General features: G+C 32.3%; 1 protein-coding gene across 1 annotated transcript; it reads right to left on the bottom strand.

Annotated features, from left to right (window-relative positions):
• Positions 1-1576: 1576 nt before the first annotated feature.
• LOC129938645 (methenyltetrahydrofolate synthase domain-containing protein) lies at positions 1577-24110 on the bottom strand. Its single transcript, XM_056046315.1, has 9 exons — positions 23931-24110; positions 23572-23800; positions 3878-4048; positions 3577-3777; positions 3329-3504; positions 2935-3125; positions 2687-2861; positions 2344-2581; positions 1577-2273 (listed from the first exon to the last, which is right to left on the bottom strand). Exons 2-9 carry the CDS (start codon positions 23639-23641, stop codon positions 2023-2025), a joined length of 1473 nt encoding a protein of 490 aa, XP_055902290.1. The 5' UTR covers positions 23642-23800; positions 23931-24110; the 3' UTR covers positions 1577-2022.
• Between the last annotated feature and the right edge of the window lie 2653 nt (positions 24111-26763).

Raw genomic sequence — 26763 nt, 5'->3', positions numbered from 1 at the left:
TTTTCTACATCACTCATTGCTCCGTGTCCGTAGGTAGGTCTGATTAAGATGAAAAACGTCACGCAACTAATATCTCTCAAACATGTTTGTGTGGCGAAACTATGTTTGCTCAAACACACGTGCCCTATTAGGAGATTTTTCTTGAATAATTTTCCAGTTAACTTTCCAATAAAGTTGCCTTAATTGGAAGCTGTCCAATCACATACAAGAAACTTGCCTCACTTTCAAGTCCTTTATTTCGGCTGAACCTGCCCAATCCCAAAGCTTGACTACCATTACTTAAAAGGCCAAACCTTCTACGAATTTTTGACCAAGATGATCAAGACGTACCAAAAATGTGGTATCTGGTAATGCAGAACGTCTGTCAAGACGCTTAAAACTGACAGAGGAGAACTAACCGGTAAATGTTTATTTTTTTAGTTAAAGATTTTGATAAAAGACATTCAAACAAACACAATCACCTTGGCACGTCGCAATTCAAAATTAGGTAACAAAAACCTACCGGAAACCAACGCAATAAATATCCAGCGCAAGCGAAAGCAGTTATACGAGTACTAAACCTTATTTTCAACGAAATAAGCTTTTCCTTTTGAATTTCCCAATCAGACCAATAAATTTAAAGAAAAGAATTTATTTTGGAAAAAAACACTAGAAATTGCATTTTATTGTTTCATTTAAAAAAAATTACCGTTTCTTTTATATTAGTACAAAATGTTTACAAGAACTTTGTATATTAGTTAAAAGTATTTTTTGTTTATTTTTTCTTTAATCGCTTTTGTATAGTGAATTCAATTATATTTAGTTTTTTTTTTTTTAATTTAATTTTATACAACCAGTTTTTTAAGTAACTGGCATTGTAAATTTATAGTTTCGTTTAAACGCTCTCTTTTTTCAGTTGATTTTATTTTTCTATGATAAATATTTGTTTAAATCAATTTTTAATTGTGACATTATGGATGATGAAACGAGAACAGTAAAATTTGTTTTGCTTCTTTTCTTTTCTTTTAATTTTTTTTTGTTATAAAATTTTGCACATTGAACTCACAATACTACCATTTTTAAAGCTTTCTTTCGTAAAATACATAATATCATTATTATTGTTTATATTTCGCTATTTTGTTTTTTCTTTGTTTGTTTGTTGATTTTGTTATTCAATATACCTAAGCTTGTGTTTTATTATGTAAAAATTTAAAGACGCAAAGGATTTTGTTTTTATATAAAAATAAAATATATAACTTTACTTTCGCATATCGGTTAAATTAAATTTATTCTGTTAGAAAATGCGCTGAATTGCTGATAAAAATAAAAACAATTAATCTTATTTTTATTTGGAGTGGTTACTATTTTAAATAAAAGCTTATAAGTTAGTTCTATTATTTGTGTGTGTGTGTTTTTTTTTTGTTTGTTTATATGTTAACTTTACAATAATTTACTTTTTACAATGATTATTTTCTGGTTTATTCTGTTTGTATGTATATTTCGTTTTGTGGATTACTTAATTAATTGGAACAGCGCATTGCACAGGTAAATAAAATAAAAATATATGGACTTCTTGTGTGTGATTCTATTGTTTCTGTTTTGTTTTGTTTGTTAACGCTAAACTTTATAAAGTTATTTAACAAGAAAACTTTATATAGCTGCAATATGTGTGTAAATATTTCAAAAAAGAAAAACTAAATAAATTGCAATTGTATATCTTGGGAAAGGGATCATCCAGAGCTAATTGAGGATTTAAAAAAAAATATATTAAATTATATAGCATGATAAGCGGGCAACATGCTACCCAAAAAAAAAGCATTTAATCTTCAAATGATTAACAAAAAATTATTTAAATAAAAAAACTTAAGAGAACTGGAGAGACATTTAAAAAAAAAATTATAATTCATATATATGTATGACTTCATGTAAAATGCTCGTTAGTATTTTGTAAGGACACTAAGCAACAACTCCTTCTCGTTTCAAGCACGACTCCAAATGTCCCAACCAAAAGTACAGCCGTTCAAGAACAGCACGCAGCTCATACTATACAGTTGTCGTGTCGACTGACTCAATTCGTTGTGAAGAGTGTGATTCCAGCACCGCTTCATCTTGCCTGGCTTGCTCGGCCTTGGCATCGAATTTCATCAATTCCGTTGTGAGGACGCATGTTTCGTTCTGTTCGCCAGCAGTAATTGAAAGATCAGAGAGTGATTTTAGCACACTGCTGACATCTTCGTCTAGTTCCGTAGAAACTTCAAGTTTCGGGAAGTGCAAATAACACTTACCAAGTTGACCTGAAGACAAACATATATTTTGTTGCTGTGAATTTTTAGCCCAAATTTAAAATAAAAACAATTCAAATACCCTTCCATGTGATGTAAAGTGGGTTGATTTCACGTTTTCTAAGCTCGGTCTTGATGTCCTTTACTCGAATGTATTTAGGGATGTTGGTTACCTTGACGCAGAAACGGTCTTTGGATGAGGTCGGTTTGTTTGGTCGACGTTTCTGGGGACGTTTACCTGGTTGTTGTTGACCTCGTTTGTTTTGTTTTTGTGGAGCATCTTCTTTGTTGTTATCCTCGGTTACACTTGCTTCGCTTTTCTATATTTAAAAAAAAAAAAAAAAACAAACAAAAAATAATCAAGTCAATTGAAGTCATATTTTTTTGGAAAATCATTTAAGATAAATGAAAAGTTTTATGTTTACCTTGCTTGAACGAGGTCTCCTGGCACCTGATTGTCTCTTTCTTCTTGGTCGCTCGCTTTGAGTTTCACTTCTGCGTTGCCTTGGTCGATATGGACGGCGTCTGCGTTGATAACGTTTGTTAGCACTGCTTTCAACGTCAGTATTTTCTTCCTTGAGTGTTATAATTTTTCCAGCTCTACACAAATTAAACAAACAAATAAATCATTTAGATTTGTGATAATCTATTTTAAAAAAAATGTGCTTCATACTTTTCCTCATTTTCCTTGAGTACTTGCAATACTGGAATTATCTTAAGCCTACGCTCAGATAAAATTTCCCAAAATAGCCCTGGGGGACGAGGTAGTGGTTTAGCAACTCGAATTACTTCTGTTGGTGTAACAATTAAATCAACTGGAGTATCGTATTTTTGGAAAAGATTTGTTGGTAGATTATCTACGACCTAATTAAAAGGATGGGGTGGAAATTAAATTTTAGGGGATGTGAAATTAATGCTTTGTCGTCTTTGTATTGAACAAACAAAAACAAATCGAAAAATTAAAATTTTTAATATGTAACATATGTAGATGCAAAAGTTCGTATAATTCAATATTTAACATGCAGTGTGGATTTTGATTGAATAAATAAGAACAACAATATTCATACCTGTAAGTCATGGACAAAAGTTGCAATAACAGTTTCTGGTGTAATTGATCCTATTTCAATTAGCAAACCAATGTCGAGGTCAGCAAATCCATTGCCACGACCAATACGATATCCATCGCGAGATACCAAACATGATCCGATAACAACCAAGTCGAATTTTATTTTGTTTTCAAGTACTAAATAAAAATGTATACATATACATAAATTATGTAGAAGTAGATTTTTTTTTTGATAATTTGTATACTTACAAATTTCAGTTCTAGATTTTTGAATATCTTGAACATGAATGATTTCTTTTCTTTCTTCTTCAGTTGCCTCAGCGGGACACTCAACTTTGAGATAAAGAGCATTTGACTCACGAGTACCAGGTAGATAGAGCTCCTTGCCAGCAGCCAGCACTTGCAATTTCACAGCATCTAATGCTCGATCGATGTTTACTTTTATTTTATCTGAGTAAAAATTTAAAATAAATTATTTAATTTCCCTCTCTTATTGAAGTATTTGATATTTAAGCAATTATTAAAATAGATGTACAATTTTACTACTTACTGGCTTTTTTAAATTCAGCAGTTTCGGCAAGTAAAGCAGCTGCCTTATCATTGTCGATGAAATCAGGAATACGGTTGAAAATTCCATTGGATACGACACCAGCGGAATTTTGTTGGATTTTCCTCCATGTCTGCACACGCAAGGAACGCTTTGTTATTTCAACTACTGGCGCTGAAAAAAAAAATGAAAATCAGTTGAAATTTGTATTCATGTTTTCGATTTATGAACTTTTATTGTTATGAGTTTATTTGTTGTAATATACATAGAGTTACCAATAATGGAAATTGCAAGCAACCTGCAGAGGAATATGGCCCTTATTAGGAGAAGCGAATAGAATGTTCGAGTTAAAGCGAACGTTTGAGAAATCCAATATAGAGCAACATTAAGATGGGTGCATTTCGGCAATGGGTTAACATTAAAAGTGGAAATAAAAAACTCCTCTCGAAAAGTTAAAAACCGATATCCACATCTAAGCTCAACACAAAAATATCAAGTAAGTCATACTCTTCTAAATCGCAGAGTGATGATTTTGCTATAGCTAATGTGTAAAGTGAAAGCTACGAGGGGCGTTCAATATATTTTCGGTATCGCGGTGAAGCTATGGTTATATATATAAATTGACTTATTTATCAAGTAATACTATTATTTTAGTGCATTCATGTAAAATTTCATATAAATGTGATTATTATTTACCGTTAAATCTCTAAACAGAATCATAATGGCAACTGAGACGATGATGGTGAAAATTGAGCATCGCGCTGTAATTAAATTTTTCACTAAGCAAGGAAAAAGTCAAAAAACTATTCATGAAGAAAAGGTGGCAGTTTACCAGGGTTCCGCACCTTCATTATCAACTGTGCAAAAGTGGTCAAGTGAGTTCAAGAGAGGCAGAGAGAGCATTGAAGACGACCCCCGCTCCGGCGCCCCGGCTAGTGCTTGTACGGGAGAAAGCATCAAAGAAGTCGAAAAACTTGTTCTCGAGGATGCCCGAATAAAGATGAAAATGATGGCAGAGATCACCAAGCTTTCGACTGGTACCATTCACACCATCCTTCATGACCATCTTAACCTTTCAAAGGTCAGTGCAAGGGTGCCACGAATGCTCACAGCGCCTCAGAAAAAAATGAGAATCGCATGCTGTAGAGAGCTTTTGGAGATGTGTAGTGAGAACGCGGACGGTGTTATGCATCGGATTTTTACTGGGGACGAAACATGGGTTCACCACTATGACTCTGAAAGCAAACAAGAGTAAATGCAGTGGCATAAAAAAGGAACGGACCCCCCGAAGAAGTTTAAAGTCACTCCGTCTGCCGGGAAGCTCATGGCCACAGTTTTTTGGGACTCAAAAGGAATCTTACTCATTGAGTACAAAAAAAAGGTGAAACCATCACCGCCAAATCCTACGCTTCCACTTTGCATAATTTGCGGGAGGAAATTAAAAAGAAAAGACGGGGTAAACTCGCAGCGAGTGTGTTGCTTCTTCATGACAACACTCCTGTTCACACGGCGCAAGTTTCCAAGGCTGCTGTGCGAGATTGTGGTTTTGAAGAAATTCAACATCCACCCTATAGTCCAGCACTTGCCCCTAGTGATTACTTCCTGTTTCCGGATTTGAAAAAATGTCTTCGTGGAAAAAGATTTTCGGATGATGAAGAACTCAAGTCGGCAATAAATGGGTATTTTGCAGGGAAGGAGGAAACTTATTTTTTTGAGGGTTTAAAAAAGCTTATCTCAAGATGTAACAAATGCATTGAAGTTCAAAATCAAATGGGGTGGCGCAACAGTCCGTTGTGAACCAGGGCCTAGTGACTTACAACTCTCAACCATTCCTGTGTGCGAGTACTGTTGTCAGGAATGGAAGGGACCTACAATTTAAGGCCGAATCCGAACGGCTAGTTTGAGAAAGCACTTTTTCATGACAAGAATTACTCTTGAAGGAATTGTCAATTCCTCGCAAGAGGCAGTACCCGCGAAAATTATTTTTTTTTTTTAAATTAGGGTGGCACAGGCAGGGATTGAACCCAAGACCTCTTGCATGACAGTCCAACGCACTAACCATCATGCTACGGGTACTACAATGCATTGAAGTTAGGGGAGATTATATTGAAAAATAAAAACAATTTAAATTGAATTCGCATTTTTCTTCATATCGATATAATGTTGCTGGTGGCACCGCTGCTCTTGTTTATAAGGATCGTGTTGGTTCTGGGGAGAATGCTTTGAATGTCAATGAAAGTGTTGTGTGATGAAACTAAGTCTAATAAGAGTGCTGTTGGTAATTTGTCTAATCAAGTTAAAAATTCTAAATCTCAATGATCAAAAAAGATAGTGTTTGGGACCACTGCCCTTGTGAAAGGTAAATTTACACTTCAGTCTGTACCTCGCCTACAATTTCTACATCTTTATAGTAATGTAACTGAGGAAAATGTAATAGAATAAGCCGCAATGAAGTTAAATATTGAAAAGAATACCATGCGCTGTTCTAAACTTAAAAAAAAGGAGTAGATTTAACTTCATTTCGGTTTATGAATTTCAAGCTAGGGATTCCCGTAAGCCCCTTCGATGGTGCTTTGGACGCTTCAATCTGGCCTAAACATGTCCAATTAAAGAAATTTATAAATTTTCTTCATTTTTACAGTGGTTAGATTCATACATTTTTGATAGAAAACAAGCTGTTGAAATATATGATTGTGTTTCAAATCATATAGACGTGGTGTCGGGTCTTCCACAAGGCAGTCATTTGGGTCCACTTCTTTTTATAAATGATTTACCTTCTGTTTTAAAATTTTGTAACTGCTCTATGTACGCAGATGATTTGAAAGTTTTCACATCAACATCTTCACTATCTATAAACAATTTTCTAAATTGGTGCAACTACAATCATCTTCAGCTGAATTACTCGAAGTGTAAAATTTTTAGTGTATCTAAGTCTTCATCCCTTATTGACTTTGAATATAAATTGTATGATGTTAGTCTTCTGAGGGTAATTGAAGTAAATGATCTTGGGTGATTTTTGATTCAAAGATTGATTTTAGATCTCATGTTGATTACAAGGTATCTAAAGATAATTCACATTTAGATTTCTTGAAGCGGAACTCCAAAGATTTTAAGAACTCCAAAGATTTTAAGGATCCCTATACTTTGAAGACCTTATTTATGTCTATTGTTCTACCTGTTTTAGAATATTGTTGTATCGTCTGGTCTCCTTTTTATGAAAATAATATTTTGAGAATGGAAAGAGTTCAGAAAATATTAACTCGTTATGCACTTTGATTATAAATCAAGGTGCGCTCTTATTGCTTTAAGCGATTAAATGTCGGAGACAAATAAAAGGGGTTTTGTTTATTAAGGATATTATTGATAACAGACAAAATTCTTGTGATTTGCTTTCAGAGTTTAAGGGCTAATTTTGCGGAATTTGTTATACATGTTGAATCTTTTGTATGCATTCCAGATGTTGTTTTTGTGTCTGAAATTTGGATATATAGTTTTGAACAAGGTGATTATTTTTTGCCTGGCTTTAATTTTGTGGCCAATACTAATGAAAATTACGCTTCAGGTGGTGTTGGTTGCTTTGTGAAAGATGATTACAAAATAATTGGTTTCACTTGTGTAGTTTTTGGATCTGAAGATGTTTTAAGAGTTTCCATTGAAGTAAATCGTGATATTTATGTGTTCTTATGCGTCTATAGACTACATTCATTTAATATTTCGTTGTTTGTTAATGAATTTTCTGGTCTCTTAGAAAAGGAAAACTCAAAAAAATAGATTTTTACATGTTTAAAAATGATCTCTTGTATGAGAGCTTTGGGAAAACGTTTTTTCTTGTGATGATACTTCATCTTCTTACTCTATCTTTATTAATACGCTTAAAAATCACATTCTTAGTTGCTCCCTGTTGTTGCAATCGAAAAATTCAGTTAAAAAACCTAAACCTTGGATTTCAAATTATTTAATCAATAAAGTTAGAGGTAAAAATAAGATAGGAATAAGGTGCTATAAGTACCCTAACAATTTAACTCTTAAAAGAAAATATAAGAAACTTTGTTCCGAACTTAAAAAAGAAATTCCAATTTGCCGGGATGATTATTATCGTTGCCAATTCAACTCTGCAAAATGTAATCTTAAAGATTTGGGTTTCAAAAAGAAAAATCGACAGAAGATGCACTTTTACAATTTTGTGATCAAATAATGTCAAATCTTGACAAGAAAAAATATACAGCTGGTTTATTTATCGATATTACCAAAGCCTTTGATATGGTTTACCACAACTACCTGTTGAGAAAATTGGAAAAGGCCGGCTTTCGTGGCTTTATGCTCAACTTTTTTAGGCCATATCTTGGGAATAGGTCGCAGAGGGTGAAAATGGACGTGATTAGGAGTGAAATTAAGTACCTTCACTTAGGTGTACCGCAAGGTTCTGTTTTGGGACCGATTTTGTTTCTGATTTACATCAATTCACTCTTTGCACTTGATTTTCGGGGTATACCAACTGCATTTACAGATGATGTTGGTTTTTCATATGGCTCTAACAATAGATTGAATCTGTTTTCCGATATAAACCATGATCTTGAGTTATTGAGAATTTGGTTTGCGGAACATAATTTGGTTATGAGTTCCAAAACTAAAATAATGCTTTTTAGTTTGACTTCTTTACAAAACTTTGAAGAAAACACATATTTTCATGCTCCAGAATGTCAAAAATATAAGCTACCGAGTTGGAACTGTGTGCATGGTAATTGTTCTCCTACTTATTTTGACAATATAAGCTGTAGCTTTGAGTGCTTTTTGATTGAAAAAGTTGATGAATTTAAATACTTAGGGCTCACTATTGATTCCAGAATGAATTTTTTAAATCATACGAATAATTTGAGACAGTATCTTCGATGCACACTTAGACATTTCTATTATTTGCGTAGCATCGTTTTAACCGATCTTTTAAAAACAATTTATCATGGAACTTTTCAGTCCAAGCTGCAATATGGATTTGCTTGTTGGGGTGGTACATACCTAAACAAAATTCAACCCTTGTTAGTCTTGCAAAAATACGTTTTAAGAAAAATTTGTCGCAAGGCGAGTAGACAACCGAGTTTCCCTTTATTTTGTGACCTAAAAATTCTACCTGTGCGCCATTTGTATTGTTTTCAGGTGCTTAAAACTTTCTTTATGAAGTCTGGTAATCGTAATTTTCGATTAATATCTAGTCACAGTTTGCGTGGAAACTCTTTGAACATGTACACGGTACCTTTTTTTCGTACTACTGCATTTCGTAACTTTTATTCTATTTTCTCTTTTCGTTTATTTAACAAGCTTCCTTAATCTATAAGAGCAATTTCATCACTTGGTTTGTTTATAAAACATTTGAAAATTGGGCTTTTTGGTTTTAATTATTCAAATTTGAGTCATTCATTTCTGGCACTCTGGTTTAATTGAGCTTTTTTTTGTATATATTGTTTAAATATTTCTTTTTTTTGTTTTTTCTTGCATCTTTTCTTTGCATTTTAAAAATATGTAGGCTAATAATAATGAATTTATTGATTGATTTTTGAAGTATGTACCTTGGTTAAATTTCATTTTTTTTTCTTTTCTTTTATTAATTTACTAGCTATTATTTAATCATTGTATTTTTTACAGAGGGTCACCCCATCCATTAATTCATTTTCAATTTTTGTATTGCTTTTTTTTTTTGATGTGGCATTCAACACTATTTAATATATCTTGTATATTCGATACAGAATGTCACCATTTTTCTTATTTATATGATTTATTACATTTTATATACATATACATATATTATTATTTTGTAATTATGAATTTATAAGAAATAAAAAATTCTATCCATCTATCTAATTCCATTCCACGTTCCATCACGAGTTTTTCGCAACATAAATGTATTATTTTATCCTCCTCTTCATAGGACTAATTATGGTCTAAATGAAGCAATAACGCGTTCTCTGTATATATTTATAACGAAATTATGTATGAATAGATTGTATTAAGAAAAAAATTCTTGAAATATGTATTTGATTGATTATTTAAATTTAATCTAAAGCTATCTTATTAGCTTTATAATGTGGTAGTAATTTTTTAATCAGAAGAGCATCGATCAATTGATTAAATACACATCTCTTTTTCGAAAAAATTAGCTGCGGAAGTAAATATTGAAATGATATTCATGAATTGAGTGATTTTTGCTTCTCGTAATAAGGTCCTATAACAATATTTCTGAACAATAAATTATAGTCACTACTTTAAAAGACAGCATAACAAAGTTATTTCAAATCGCTAATTTTGAAGATGGACCATTATTGTAATAAGTAGAAAGTGAACAAAAAAAAAACTTTTTAAAAAGCTAAATTAGATCGTAAAATTATTAAGAACTTAAATAACAAAAACAGAACATACATGCTTCGTTGTTTTCTTGCAAGGGTGATCTAAAGGTGCCACTGATAAAAAACATATGCAGAAAAATAACGTAGCAGAAATGTACAACACAAATAACAATCCATCATCAAAGCGGTGCCGTAATCTACTTATGCAAAAAGTAAATCATTTAAAATGGATCAGAGCCAATTGTGTGATGTAGCAAAATTAACTTATCTTTGAGTAAGAAGTCGTAGATAATGTTGTTTAGAACAACCAAATCTAACAGAAGTTTTTCGGGCCATAACCATATTCGTTAAATTTGGAAGTCTATAAAATTATTTGTATCGTAAAATTATGGAAAACCATTGAAGAATATTTTCTTTATTATGAAAACTGTGAAACAGTTGAAGCATTTTTGAGATGGAATACATTTAATTGATAGGTACTCTCCACTGTATGGGTTTATTTGTCTATTCGTCAAAAATCACAAACCTTAATCAAAGCACAATCGGAAAGTTTTATGAATTCCGAAACAAGAAACTATTACCAAATAGTTCATATTGGATACATTTCTGCATTACTAACGGATTTCATGATACGTTTTTTTGGAATTCATAAAACTTTTAGATTTCGATAGAGTTCGTAGACACAATCTATTATGTTATCAAAAACCTGCATAATGATCGCAAATGGCTAATGGCCAGATTTTTCTTCATATCGTATGAACACGTCACACTTTGGCTGAAAAATGTGTGTATAATTAATATGCAAGCAAATCAACGCAAACAAATGTGCGGCTTTTTGGACAAATTCCGCACATCGTCTGAACACCCTTCTATGCCAGTTTGCGTACAGTGATTTACGTGTAGCATTTGCACTGCTTTTTAAATTTTGTACGTGACGTCAGAACTGAAAATAAGTGCGTTCTTTTCATATGCCGACTGTTCGCAGCTTAAGACATTTTACTATTTAACAATTTTCTTTTTGCGTGTTATTTCCAAATATGAATCCCTTGCTAAATAGTAAAATACTTATTATATTTCATTAAAAACTGCATATCTGAAAACGTCTAAACAGTGACAATTTAAAAAAATTAAAAATAAAGCCATGACATGCGGAATTAGACCAAATACAAAATAAGTTCATTCTGGAATTTCTACTTATTAACATACACATTAAGAGTTAGTTGATTAATCATTTTTCAAAGTTCATACGTAATATATTTTACTAACATATTAAAAAACATTTTAGTTTTCATTTAATTTTCTTTCAATTTTTTTAAGACATTAGATGAGATAAAATAAGATAAGATATACAAATACTAACGTAATAAAAAAATAGATAGCCCTTGAAATTTGTCTAAATAGCTGTTTTTTATAATATTTAAATAAAAAGATAAAGTTAACAACGGTATTACTTTTACGTAAAGAATTTACTATCTTAAACAACTATTTATATAAACATCTTCAACAAACAGAAACAGCTCTATATTATTTTAAATTTTTGGAATAATTTATTTAAAGCAAAAGATTTAAATATATTCAAAGTTAAAATCTACCTAAATTTTATCAATACAAATCAGTTTTTAGTATTTTTTTCTAATATGGCAAACTAAAGAGTCAAACTTAATTTTAATTTTGAGATTACAAAATCCAGGGATTTGATTTCTTGCGGTATAGTTTTCAATTGTTTTGTTCTTTCGAATAGTAGCTTGCACTTTTTTCAAAAGACGAAACCCTTTAATTTCTCGAGGATGTATTTTTTCTTTTTTTTTTAACTAATTCTTTTTTACAGAAAACTAAATTAAAAAAAATGTATGTTTCCAAAATAAAATATAAGTTTTTGGTTTTTTAAAAATAATTGCCAGACAGAGATTAGAACACCAGGCTTCTTTGCATTCAATTAACACATTTTTGAAATAGACTCTTAAAAATGTACCTGAAACATACACATAGATTACAAATGGCCCAATAATGTTATGTGGATGCAGCACCTGGTAAAATAATATTGACTTACACCAGATACAGAAAACCTCATTAATAGATATCTAAGACATTTTAAAAGTTTTTTTTTTGTACAATTATCTTTCCATCGACGAACCATTTAGGAACACAAGTCTAGTATACGAAGAAGTAAGTCGCATTACAAGCCAAGCGATGTATTGGAACACGCTAGCTCAAGATAAGGTAATGGGAAGAATAGTCGAGGAAAAATCAGCGAATTTAGGAAAAAGCTGAAGTGATCTTTAACACATCTCCGGAAACCGAAAACTATAGTTTAGTTTAGTTTATTTTCATCAAACAGAGTTCAACTCTTACAGACTACTTTAGAAAGTATGTACAAAAATAATAATAAATAAAAATGGTAGCAATAGATAAATCTTAATTTACAAACTTAAAACTAAAGATTACAAGCATGGCTCATGGGCCGTCTGCCGGTATATTTTTATAAACTAAACATTTTGTGAGAGAAAGTACAAAAATTTGGTTACATAAAGAAAAAAGCAATTGAAAAAAGAAAAAGAATAATGCCAGAGAGAAGAAAAAAAAAATATATATTCGTTTTAATGGTGTAGCTAATTTAATAGATAAATACATTTATTTAAAAAAAAATATAAACAAAATCTGATTCGGGCTTTTAGTTTAACTAAAACAAAATTATTAAGTTTTTCAAAAACAGCAATCATTTAATTATGGCAATTATGTGTTAAACAATACATAGATCATAAAGTATTTGCAATTTCAAATGCGGTTTGGGCTTTTAGTTTGGCGAAAACGAAAAAAAAAGAAAGATATCTCAAGGAATTTAATGATTAGCAATTTTTCAAATGCGATTTAGGCTTTTAGTTTAGCTAAAACAAAATTGTAATAGAATTATTATTCTAGTATATATTAATGTACATGTTTCTATATGAAACTGCATCTAATAAAAACTGAATGAGTAGACGCCATCCGTTATCTCCATTCAGAACACCTAGACATTCTTCAAGTGACAGAAAACTCTGGTTAAAATAAAGCCGACGAATTTCCTGCAAGATTGGGCACAATGCAACAAAGTGGAAAATGTTTTCAACTTGATTAAGGTTGCACAAAGTGCAGTTTGGGTTGTTACCAGTTCTGTGCGGTCTGTGATTAAGCTCTAACATCTCCGTGCGTGCTTTAAATATGATGCTCATTTCCATCACAGTAAATTTATCACTAAAGTAATTAGACGACCCCAGTCTAAGGTTAAGTTTACTGTAAATTGATCTCGACACAGACTCCCTCGCCCTATCTAGATAGCTTTGGAATGAGTGATCATCAATGGTAGATATGCAGTCGTAGAAAGCACTTCTCCACGTATCTAAACTATCAACAGATAGAGACAGAGGAAAGTTGTGTGCCGAGGCCAAATCATACCAGTCTTTAAATGGAGTATACCGGCATCTAAAACACACTGATAGGACCCTCTTTTGCAAATTGTTGGCCGGCCTTTGCATTACCCTCAATATATAATCAGCGTTTGCTTTTAAACTCATAATAAATATTGGAGCAAGTCCCGATTCGATATGTATAGCATAATTGGGCGTGTTAGTTGGGAGTCTAAAGATACGCTTGAAAAAATATCTTTGGACAGATTCGATATCTTCTAATTGCTTGTACCCATAGATTTGGTTGCCATAACACAAACAGCTTTTGATAGTTGCTTCAAACACTTTGAACTTAGACGTAGGATCAACAAGTTTGTTATTAAAAAAGTTTGACCACATACAATTTATTGCAGTTTTTGCAGCTCTCACCTTATCTTTTATGTGAACACCAAAATTCAGGTTATGAGTTAATGTGTAGCCTAAATATTTAAATTCTTTCACCACTTCTAAGTTGGAACCATTGAGGGTCCGGTTGCGGTCGGTTCTAATGCTACGATGTTGGGACCTAAAGACCATTATCTTCGACTTTGAGGTGTTTATTTGGAGATCCCATTGATCACAAAATTGTTTTAATTTGTTTATTTGAAGCTGAAGTGTGACTGCATTATCAGTTAAGATCACCAAGTCATCGGCGTAGAGCAAAACTTTAATAGACAAATCACCAAAAGTAACACCACCAGGGATATAGTCTTCAATATCATTTATAAATAGTGAAAAAATAAGCGGGCTTAAAACGCAGCCTTGGGGCACACCTGTATTACAACTAAACGGTTTCGATTTGCTACTACCGTTTGAAACTACAGCTGTCATATTTGAGAGCAGCTGCTCATAGATTCGGATAAATTTTGTCGATAGCCCGATAGCTGCAAGTTTAAATAGTAGAGATTTTCTGTTAATGGTGTCAAATGCTGATTTAAAGTCAACGAAAAAAGAGTAAAGATTTATTTTTTTCTCTAAGTAACGCCTAGCAACACTCGTGAGAGTGAAAATTTGGTCGATTGTCGAAAGATTAGCTCGAAAGCCCGCCTGAAAGCAACTTATTTTGTTGTTTTGTTCGACCCATCTTACAAGCCTGGAATAGAGGATCTGGGTGAATAATTTCCTTAGAGAACTAAGCACAGAGATGCCTCTATAGTTTTCAGGTAAAATAGGGTCACCTTTTTTAAAAATTGCAGAGATAGATGAGGACTGGAAAATTGCTGGAAACTGCTCCTCCTCAAACATTTTGTTGAAAATCACTAAAATAAATTCTAAAAACTGCAAGGTGGCGTTCTTGTAGAACTCAGCTGGTATGCCGTCCAGCCCCGCAGCCTTGTTGTTCTTCATTTTTTTTAGCGCAACAACCAGTTCTAACATTGAGAATGGAGCATCTAAGTCTTCAATATATATATAAGGCAGTGCAAAGCTTATAGATTTCTGGCATGGATCAGCTATGAAAAGTTGTTCAAAGTGCAATGCCAGTATATCCACTCCAATGGGATTTATAACTGACCAATTACGGTCACTCAAAATGCGCACATTGGCCCAGAAAGCTTTGGAGTCATGACTAACAACCAAATTTGATGCAGTTTTTTTTAAAAAAAGTTCTTTTTTTTGTTTACATAAATCTTTATAAGCGTTGTTATAATGTAGATATAAAGTCTTATAAAAAACATCATTTGAGTCTCTAAAGAGTTTTAAGAACTTAAACGATCTCTCTCTACTTTTTTTGCATTCGTTGTCATACCAGCTAGATTTAAAAATTGTTCTATTATTGTTTGAATAGCTGACCGAAGACATTCTTATAGTTTGAAAAACAAAATTTGTAGCTTCATCTATTGTAGACGTTGTTTGATTTAGCAAATAAGTTGAATACTGATTTAAGTTACTTTTGTAAACTTCACTTTTTTTTTCGTTCCAACGAAGCCTTGTGTTAAAATTTTCTTCGCGAGTTCTAATAAAACTTTCATGAGGTTTAAACTCACAGGAGACATAGATAGGCAGGTGCATTGAGTAGTTAGCAGGCAGTACTAAAAAATCTTTTACTATATTCAGCCATTCACCTTTTACAAGGCAGTAGTCAATGACAGAGCAACCCTGTGACGATATAAACGTGAAATTCCCATTAATATCCCCTCTAGAAATACCATTTAAGATAAAAAACCCAAAATCCTCAATCAAATCCATCAAACGGTTTCCGTTTGTATTTATAGTTTCGTCTAAAGAGTTTCTTTCAAAAGAAAAATATCCATTGTTCATAAAGGGAGAGTTCTGATAATTCGATATCCTGCCGTTTAAGTCCCCAATTAGTAGAATATTTTCATTATTTTGGCTTAAAATGAAAAAAAAAAATAAAGATGATAATAATAATAATAATAATAATAATAATAATAATAATAATAAATCTTAATTACAAAACAGATTTTGTATTTAAAAATTGGTACAACTAAAAGAAAATCGGTCAAAATAATAATAAAAAACTTCATAAAGGGGGTTTGTTCGTAGACTACTACATTAACATGTGGTGTTGAGGCTATCTTGAAGCTCGCCTCAATTCTTTATATACCTGAATCGAGTTGAGATTTACCTATTCTAAACTGAGATAAACCTTTTTTGGAAACATAGCAAAACATAAATCTCTTTTCTATTGTTTTTTATCGCAAAATAAGCCCAGTTAGTCCATTTTCACTAACAAAACTAAATAATATCAACAGTAATATATTCGTTTTTTCCGCAATGGGAAACACACATGATTCCCAATGCAGAACTACTCAACGAACACAGCCATCGAGATACAAATGCAATATCAATCGTAAAAACATTTGAGAACGAAATCACATAAGATCCATTCGAGGCTCGTATAAATGTCAATAACCTATCCATAGTGAGATTCTACTCAAACTTTTATCGGTGTTATTCTCACTATGGATATTTGTTTTTGTTATTCGTGTAAGATCCTTCTTTACTATGGATAGATTTCCTAACAAAACAAGGGTATTAGAAAAAAATATCTATAACCTCAACAACAGAATTCGTTTCTCTTATGCAACGTGCAAACGGTTCGTTTTTACTATAATTTCTTATATGAGAGTCCTTGATGGAAAGTAAAAAAGTTTTCGTTCTAACAAAAAAGAACATTTGATACGATTGCTTATTAAATCTTTTACAAACATTATTGAAAAATATTTTCTCCTTACTTCAAGCGTTTGAATGTCAATAAGCAGGCATCTAGATGGATAAGATGGTTCTTCTATATTCCAATTTTATTTAAATAAAGCAAATTTAGTAAAACTTTTGTGTATTTTTTCTATTCTAGAAGAATGCGTGATATAATAGGGGTTCCAAACTAGTGGTAATATTCCAGTACCAATCTAAGAAGTGCTATATATAATGATTTGAGGGTTTATGGGGTCGGAAAAATGCCTAGCGTTTCGATGTGCTTATTAAATGAAAGCTTTTCATTCAATAAACCTCCCAAATCCTTTTTTGCCGTAACCTCTGACATTTGGCAAAATTCAGGAACAACTTGTTAAATTTATACCATTCAGCCAGTTTTTGGATATCCTCTTGTAGATACAGACAGTCTGTAGAAGGTACTTCGAATATTTAAAATTTACCGGAATGCCATTTTTAAAAAGGATAAATAACAAAGGAACACCTCAGGATACATCAAAACTTTTGGATTTAAACTTTCCCAATTTTACAAATTGAACCCGATTTTTTAAATAGGAAGAAATCCATTTTATGAAATTAGCTTAAAAATTATTATATTATGATTAACTCTATCAAAAGCTTTTACAAAATCTGTCTATCAAAAGCTTTTGCTAAATCTGTAAAGACAATATCAGTCTGTAAACCATTTTCGAACCCGCAAAGAACAGATTCGCATAGCATTGAATGGTTTGTAGCAGTAGATTTTGTAGAAACAAAAAAAAAATGCTGGTTTTCGGATATTAAATTCTTAGCAAAAAAAATATACATTTTTACACACAAGCATTTCGAAAATTTTTGGTTTCACTGATAATTTGCAGATAGGCCTTTAATTTGTCATATTTTGCTTCGAAACAGACTTAAATATTGGAGTTATATAAGAGATCTTCCAACAGTCCAAAAACTATCCACTTTTTAAAGACTAATTGAAAATCAAGCTGAGCGATAATGCCAAGTAACAGCGCAGTTTTTTAGTGCAAGAGGAGCTATGTTATCTGGCCCAGCACTTTTATTTACATCAAGACTAGATAGAGCTTCAAAAACATCAGAAACAGTTAAATCTATACTTCCAATATCAATAGCATAAGATGATTAAGATAAAATAAAATAAGAAGATTTAATATTTGTTATAACTATTAACTTTTAATTTAACGTGTCTGTGTATACCGAAGCTATTTTTGTCTTGTCAAACAGAATGCAAGGTTTATTCGAAAATCATTTAAGTCTACTTTCATTGATAGTGCCAGTTGAAAGTAGAACCGGCAATAACATCGTATAGAATTAAAGGTAGAAACGAGTTAAATAGCAAAGTCGCCCCTTTGATAAGCTTTAAAGTTGAAATTCCAAACCCCAAGAGAATAAACACAGAAACGAAAAAACTTCCATAAACACCACTATTTTCAAAGCTTCAACAATATTAACAAACTAAAACAAATTGTTCTCATTACAGAAAAAAAAGATGATTACAAACGGGCTTAAAAGTAACAAACTACCATAAACAGGTTTGAAAAACCGGTAGATATATCGTACACAACCCAATAAACATAAACTAACAATTGGAAATTAACAATTGTGTGAACGTATTGTAGTTTATAATTGGCAAATCATTTTACATTTTAGTTTCCAAATCATCGAACAATTCAAAAATTAACTACCTAGAACAAAATTTGTAACAAAACGAATTTTAGAATCATTCATATTCCCGTTGAACTAAAGCTATAAGTATCAACTTTAAGACCGTTTTTTTGTTTTCATTTAAAGTTTAACATAACTTGAAGATCTTTTCTTACTTGTGAGTTTATTTCCTGACACTGAACCTTATTTTTTAGGTATCCGGATAGGCATATAAGAATTTTGCAAACGCTGTCCGAAGAAAGTGATATTTCTCTTTCTGTAACTCAGGTGGCGCACTCAGGTGGGTGAAGACCTCAACTTGGCGTGCGAAACTGGAGACAGCTAGCTAGGGACCGAACTAGCTGGAGACGTATGTTGGTTGAGGCCCAGGTCCGCCCCAAACCAAACTATTGTTGAAAAACAATAAAAAGAGAATTTGTCGTTTCTCTCACATTTTTAGTGCAGAATGTAAAAATCATCTTCAATTTTGTGCTCAGTGTTCTGACGCTTAAAATTTGCCAATGCTTTTAATAAGTTCATCTTTTTCTTTTAAGTATTTGAGTTTAATGTATTTCAAAGAGAACTTACTTTTTTCATTATAAGTTAATAAATATTTGTTCAACTACCAAGTTCTTTAAAATAATACTTCTATTGGTTTTTTATTCTCACAAATCAACAACAAAGCCGCAATCTCGAACCTTACACTCAATCCACACGTAACTTCTGAAATATACATTTGATTTGCATGAAATTGAGCTACCTTCATATATTTCAGTAATTCACCGAAACATTTTTACTGAAAGAAATCTGTCATTGGAACTGTGTGAAATCGGAACCCAAATCAGTGAACCGATTCGGTTCACTTATGAACATAAGATTATTAGGGGGGTCATTCCGTAAAACGATTATCGTCAGACGATATCGTTTCGACGATAGTCTCACTTCACGTAAGACGATAATCGTCAAAGTGATATCGTCAAAACGATATCGTTTGCACGATTGCTAAGTAGGTATCGTCTGCTATTAATTTCCATTGACAACTAAGCAAATTGAAGCAAACAAGTTTCGGTGTAGTTAAGTTTTGTTACAAAATAAAAACGCAAAAATATACAATGAATTCTGTTACGCATTTTTTTATATACAAGCATTAGTAATCTCTCTTAATTGTTGTTAAATAAATAAAACAATTGTAGTTTTGGAATTGCAAAAGAGGACTTTATAATGATATTATAAACAATAAATTTGCAAGACGGTTGTCGTTCTACATACATAATGTATATACATAGATTCAATATTAAAATTTGTTGTAACTATTGTAACTTTGGGGCGTAGGAACATTGGTATATTCGACAGGCAACGATTTTTGTATCGCTCTTGCACAAAGCACTAATCCAAATTAGTTTCGGAAACATTAAATATTTTTGAAGCCAAGTTATGTTCCCTGTGGATAAAATGAAGTTTTCACTTCCTTCCCTTTGACCAAATTGGGTTTATTACTGCAGCTGATTTACAAAAATATAAGACATTAAACAAACATTTTCATATTATTGTTTTATCTTCGGCGGCAACAAATGAAAACACAAAAAGTGACAATAACAACAAACATCACAAAATAATTGGTATGTTTATTAACAATACGTTTTTTGCAAATTTTCAAAATTTCCCATAGAGAAAAACCAAGTTTAATAACATTTTCAAGCTATTGAACAAGCATTATCTTTCGTTGAGTTAATTTTGACATTTCAGTCATAGTATAATATACTCAACGAACTTATACTGAAAACGATTGAACGAGACGATAGTGATAAAGTTACGTGAAGCAAATTATTGACGATATCGTTAATGATAATCGTTTTGACGATTATCGTTTCGGAAATTATGGAATGACTCCCCAGCTGTTCAGGCAAAAGAATATCCGTCCGAAAAATAGTAGTACCCGTGGCATGATGGTAAGTGCGATGGACTGTCATGCGAGAGGTCTTTGGTTCGATCCCTGCCTATGCCACCTAAAGTATTTTCACGGGTACTGCCTCTTGCGAGGAATTGACGAGTAATTCTTGTCATGAAAAGTGCTTTCTCAAATTCGCCGTTCGGATTCGGCTTAAAACTGTAGGCCCCCTCCATCGCTGACAACAGTACTCGCACACTGGAATGATCGAGAGTTGTCAGTCACCAGGCCCTAGACGGACTTCTCATTTTCATTCTCATTTATTTAGTCCGAAAAATACATTTTCAGAGAAAAATAAATGCGCAGCTACACTTTTTTTAGCAACAAAAATTCTTTCTGTGATTTCCGATCGACCAGTATATAATTTTCATTTCTAATCAAACGCCGCAGCTAGGAGAAGCATCAACGCGTTCCCAACAACACCTATACAAAATATATTAGCAGAAACAGGACTACCAAGCATAGAGAAACGAAGAGATACTATAACTGCTAAACTGTTTGCTAAACTGTCGTTTTCCAGAAATTTAATAATCGATAACGATTCCAAAAAAGAATCTGATTATAAACTTAAAAAAAGGATCCCATCCGCCATTGCTACGATTCTTATAAAAGCAGCAGAGTTTGAACTACCAACTAAACAGGTACGCCAAGTTACTCCTCGTATTCCCCCATGGTTCATTTACCGCCAACTGTACACAGGCATCTTACTCGAATTTAAATCGGATGGATGGAAATTTATATTTACCAATGGTTCTAAGAAAACTGAAAACACATCATTTGCGGTGACACTCGAAAACGGTTCCATTGCTTGCATTGGCAACCTGGATGAATTCTCTAATAATCTCTAATTTTGTACGACTTCGACTTGGACACACATCAAAATCTCATCAGCATCTATTCAAAAAAAAAAACCGCCACCACTTTGTACAAATTGCAATACCAGTTTGGGCCTGAATCACATCCTAGAACACTACCCTGTATTGCAATCCATAATCAAAAATGTATTTATGAAATTCTCCAAAACCATAGTTCAAAACAAATATCCACAAAATATCAGATTTTCTCTTAAAAGCATTTTAATTAAAATTAAACTTAAATAAGAGCCAATAGTCTCCGCAGCTGGGCTCGTTAAACTAAGTATAACCATGTAATTTTAATTACCTGTTAATAAACAATAATAATAATAATAATAAAATGAAGACCAGACTTGAAAAAAAAAACTTTTTAAGTCAATAAAAAATTGAATTTTTAAAACACTGTTTGGTGTTTCTATTTTAATGTCCATACTTGTATTTATTTAACACAAAAGTAACGTAGCATTAAATATAAGTAGCCAATCGTGTTGAGTGTTCTTGTTTTTTTGGCCATAGCTGTTTTGGTATAAAATAAAAGAATGTACCTATTTTTGATGTTATTTAAACTATTGATGAGTTCTGTATCTATTAATCTCAAAAAATTGCCAAGTGTCCGGATACAAACACTGCCACGCTAATTTGTTAAGTTTATGTATCAAGTTTTAAATTATGGATCGGAACAGGAATAATTCATTTTCATAATTTTACAAAATACCATATGTACCTATTTCTATTAAATGACATAATAACGATACCACATAATATGACGTTGCAATTAAGAATTACTTTATACATTAGATGAACATACATACAAACAAAGCATCTATTTGGATACAAAATAAAAGCAACCAACAATCCGACGACCTCGACCGACTTTTTTTTCAAAGTCACTGGTGAATGCTGTAATAAATGGTGAGCCGTGCATGTGCATTAACTGACTTACGAGGATACTAAAGTTACATTTTCATGTCACAAATAGCAATGCAAATATTTCAATAATTTCACATTTTATTAATTTATAGAAAAAAAAAACAATCTACCCACAAATCTAATGAATAAGCTAATGACGTCATATCTTTAACCAATGCAATCAAAAGCTAAACCAAAACAATACCACAAAAACACAGAATCAATAGCTAAAAAGAAAATAAAATAAAAATATTTGATCATCTTGATCATCATCATTCCTTTCCTACATAATTATCTTCTTTGCTACATCTCTAATAATTTATTTTATTTTTATTGAAAAAAAAAAATATACAGAAAAATAGAAAGATATTCATTAAAATATTGTTTCTGTATTCTAAATTTTTCGGCAACATGACTTAAGACTTAGTGTGCGAGAAGAGGAAGTAATTAAAGAGCATTCACTTAAAAAAATATATTTTTTTTATTATGGTTACTAACCAACCCGCTAGCTGGATAGCTGACTAGCTAGCTAGCTATAGCTTAGCTCGAAAGAGAGAGTGAGAAAGGAAGAGAGGGGCCAGAGGGTGGAAAAATGGAAATTAAAAAGCAGCGGCAAATTCAAAATTTGGTAGGTCATCATCATCATCACCATCATATCGCTAAAATCATCATTGTCATCATCTTTTTCTTTACGGCCATAGAAGCAAAAGCTATTGTGGGGTTTGGTGAAATTACCGCAAGTTAATATAATAATCTATTTTGTATGCAGCGCGGAGCAGAGTGATTAGATTATAGAAAATGGCATTCCTTCTCTTCTCTGGTTTACCAGAAAAGGTAACAGTTTAGCGGACACATAGTGGAGGGTAGTGGGGAATTTATTAGGTTACCGTTTTGTATTTTTTTAGCACAAACAAAACCAGTTAAATCGTACGATTTTAGTTTTGCCTACTACGAACCAAGCACTCAAATTAATTATTAATCTAATTATTGAAGGAAATATATTTATAATTTCATTTAATTTGTTAATTTCTATGATTCATAACATTTTTGGAGAGATTAGGTGTTCCTCTCCGCCCAAATTGTGGTGTTAGAAGAGGCCACCACTATCGACCAACATCGAAGCACAAGCTATTTGTCTACAATTCGAGTGGTCTAGATTTTTTAGAAATTACTAGCAACCCGCTAGCAGCAGGACGTCGACATCGTCGTCGTCGACCGTCGGTACAGCCCGAGCAAGGGTACTATTACTAGGGCTCTCACTCAAATCAAATGTGGATTATCCTGTTTACACCTAATCGAATGTATGTTTCCATTGGAACTCAATAGAAATCCATGAATATTTTTGTTTTCCACAACACTTTGAAGTTTTGGTATTTAAAAAATAAAATAACTAGATAATACTTACTCGTTGAAGTAACTTCCTCGGTTGGCACGGGGCTAGTGGTGTCGTTTTGGATGGGCTTTTGTTCCTCCATTTGATACGGGTTCTCCTTATTTTATATTCTCGTCCAGAAACCACGTTTTCTTCTGCCTTTTTTCACTTTTCGATGCTCCTCTCACACTTGATGCAACGCGTTCAGCTTCTTCTCTGAGGTTTTTTTTTTGACTTCGCCTTTTCGCCTTCTATTTAAAACCTACAAAAAAAAAAGTTCATGTTCTCGTGCGGCGATGGAAAAATATATTTTTATTTTATTTGCTTCAAGGTATTTTTCTAGGGTGGCAGTGGCATTGAAGATTAGAGGAGAAAATCAAAACAAAACTAACTTTTTTCGTTTGCGGCTTGTTATGAATTGTGCGAAAGTTTGGAACTTCGCTTGATTTTAACGAATATCAATTGTTATATTCTGAAATACTTTATTAAAAGTTATAAATTAATCCAAAAATCACTGGCACTTTGCACGCCTAAAAAAAATCAGATCGCCTTCGCCTACTACAATTATATTTTTTGGTTTTATTTTATGGTGTATATTTTGTGTTATCGAAATTTTAGGCATAAGTTAGAAGGAGAAAGTCGATTTGTTAGGAATATGAATATTGATGAGGCAAAAAAAGAAAGAACATTTCGATTACATAAAATGGTGAAGCTTTGGATTTTTTTTATCGTAATAGGGTTTGTTTGATTTCATATTTTGATTAATGCTTTGGGTCTCGTTTGCATGAGGTTTATTTTCTTGATCCTGTTTGAACGAAATTAAGAAAGTGATATAACAACGAAATAAGATATATTTTATTTAAAAAAAAAATAGAGGACAAATGTCAAAATGAGTATTTAAAATAAAAACAATGGATATGTTTTAAATTGTGCATTACTAACTTTTATATTGTATATTGATATCAACCAAATACCCGAAATGGCTACGGTTGCAGTACCTTAACCTTTTCATGCGATTTTTCATAATAAAATTGGCACATTTGCGCCGTATTTTCTTAAAAACTTAAGCGGTCCCTAGACGCTTAATATTATTGTACAATATTATTGAGACAGAATCGTAATATAATGTTTGATTAAAATCACATTTGTACGAATACAATACTTGCTTTATAGTTCCTTTATGTCGCAAGTAAAGACTGAACAAGGGAAAGAGATCTCGAAGCTGATAAACAGCAAGAGATACAGACATTTTATTTCTTGCGCACCAATTATAGAAAAGAATTTGAACAAAATTCTAATTCTAAAAAAGTGATTCAGTTGACAAAGTGTTATTTTGACGCGATGCAGTTTCTTAGAAACGTAGAAACCATGCACGTTGCAAAGCAGCATTTATAAAGAAAGTATCACTCAGCATGTTGTCTACCATAGAGGAAATATATTTCCTCTATGTTGTCTACACGAATCAACTATCAGCTTTCAAGTAAATTATTGTATACAATATTGAATCGTCTGGGTCGCCTAAAAAATAATATTCTGCAATCTTTTGTACAATAATAATGAGCGTCTAGGGACCGCTTAACCATCTTTAGGTTTTACAATTGATCATTGGCGTATGTGAACATTTTAAATCACAAGATCTCGGTGGTCAACTGTAATCTTTTCTAAGAAAAATACCGCTTTAATGAAACTGATTTCTCAAAAATTTCGTTTTGTTTCTTCACCTCCTAAACGTCGTCCATATCAATTTGTTTTTGCTCGGTAGCTCAATTCATTCACAATAAAAGTTACACACTAGCTTCTTCATTTTGCGAATAAGTTAGGCCCAATCATACCGCAAGCCCAACAACCCCAACAAAAGTGATATGTTGAGGATGGCGAGGTTTCTTAACAATTTTTTTTTTTTTTGAATTTTGCGAGCTCCAAATATGACAATTTTGACAATGTATCATAGCTCCGTGGTGTAAACGGGTTTCATTATTGAAGATGACATTTCGATGAAAATCCAGATAGGTTTCTAATGTATTTCAATCAGCGAAAATACAAGGTTTCTGAACTGAAAGAATTAAGACCTTATTCTTTATGATGTAATGTGGCTTGTGGAATGACCAAATTCAATGATAAACGAAATATCGAACTCTACAGCAAAAATATGCTCAGTTCTTCTTAAGCGACTCACACGTTTTCGATTCTTAACATCTCAAACTTAGCCCAATATTTACTATTGCCAGCCAAGAATGCTTTACGATCGCGACGATCAAAAAGTGCTCTTCTTTAGTTAAGTAACTTCATAATTTTGTAAGTGAATTTTAACAATTTGCTTTGTTAAAGGTATAACGTTCCATTTTTAGTAATGACGTGTGTGTCATAGTCTGGGTAGTATCTAGTGGCTATGGCGATGTTATGTCGTGCAGTTTTTTACTTTAAATTGTGTGTACAAAACTTCTATACCCCAATTGAGATTATGACGAACATAAACAAATAACATCTCCATGATAATGGGCAGTTTTAGGCGACATAAGGGACTTAGAAGGCCAGTTCCTTGTAACTGATTGGCCAACTGCCTTCCAATTAAGGCAACTTTATTGAAAAGTTAAATGAAAAATTAGTCAAACAAAAATCTCCCTAACTATCAAGTAAAGTCAACTTATGTCAAAATGACAATTAATCATGTTTTTTCATTAAACTGAAAGCTAAACTTTATTACTCAATGATATATTTATTTTCTGCAATCTTCAATTTAATTTTGTCTGTAAAACAGTTCCATGTTAAATTGGAAAATACATAAGTAACATTTCTTTACAATACAAAATGTAAATTGTTATTAACTGTACCTTGCCTGAGTAGTGTTTTTTTTAGACCATACCGTTTTTGATAGGTTTTGTACGATGACTGCCTCGGTTAAAATTTACGTTCAAAGATTGCAGTTGACTGCAAATGAAGTCCCTTACATATGTTGTCTGAGACCTGCCAAATACAATAGATTTTATTTTCAAAGATAACGTAGTTTTTACTTGCCAAATTTCAAAAAATGAAATCATCAAAAGTGACAACTGCTTGAATAGCAAGCTATTCTTAAACTGAAACTTATTATGTATGCATTTGAAAACTCCTATTTTTAATAGTTGGTCTTTCGGGATTTCGGTCCGCTTCAAAAGGTTTAACTCACCATAAATTTGGTGGTGGGGTGGTATGCATTATGTAGCTTGTATAGCTAGGCATTCAGCT

Source organism: Eupeodes corollae, chromosome 1 (assembly GCF_945859685.1).
Source record: "Eupeodes corollae chromosome 1, idEupCoro1.1, whole genome shotgun sequence".
NCBI lineage: Eukaryota > Metazoa > Arthropoda > Insecta > Diptera > Syrphidae > Eupeodes > Eupeodes corollae.
This window is presented reverse-complemented; position numbering and strand designations above follow the sequence as displayed.

Coding starts and splice junctions, on each gene's coding strand:
- LOC129938645 (XM_056046315.1), bottom strand. CDS start 23,641: ATGGAGGAACAAAAGCCCATCCAAAACGACACCACTAGCCCCGTGCCA. Junction 4,049..23,571: donor CGAGGAAGTTACTTCAACGA/GTAAGTATTATC, acceptor TTTTTTTTTCAG/CGCCAGTAGTTGAAATAACA. Junction 3,126..3,328: donor CTTTTGTCCATGACTTACAG/GTATGAATATTG, acceptor CCTTTTAATTAG/GTCGTAGATAATCTACCAAC.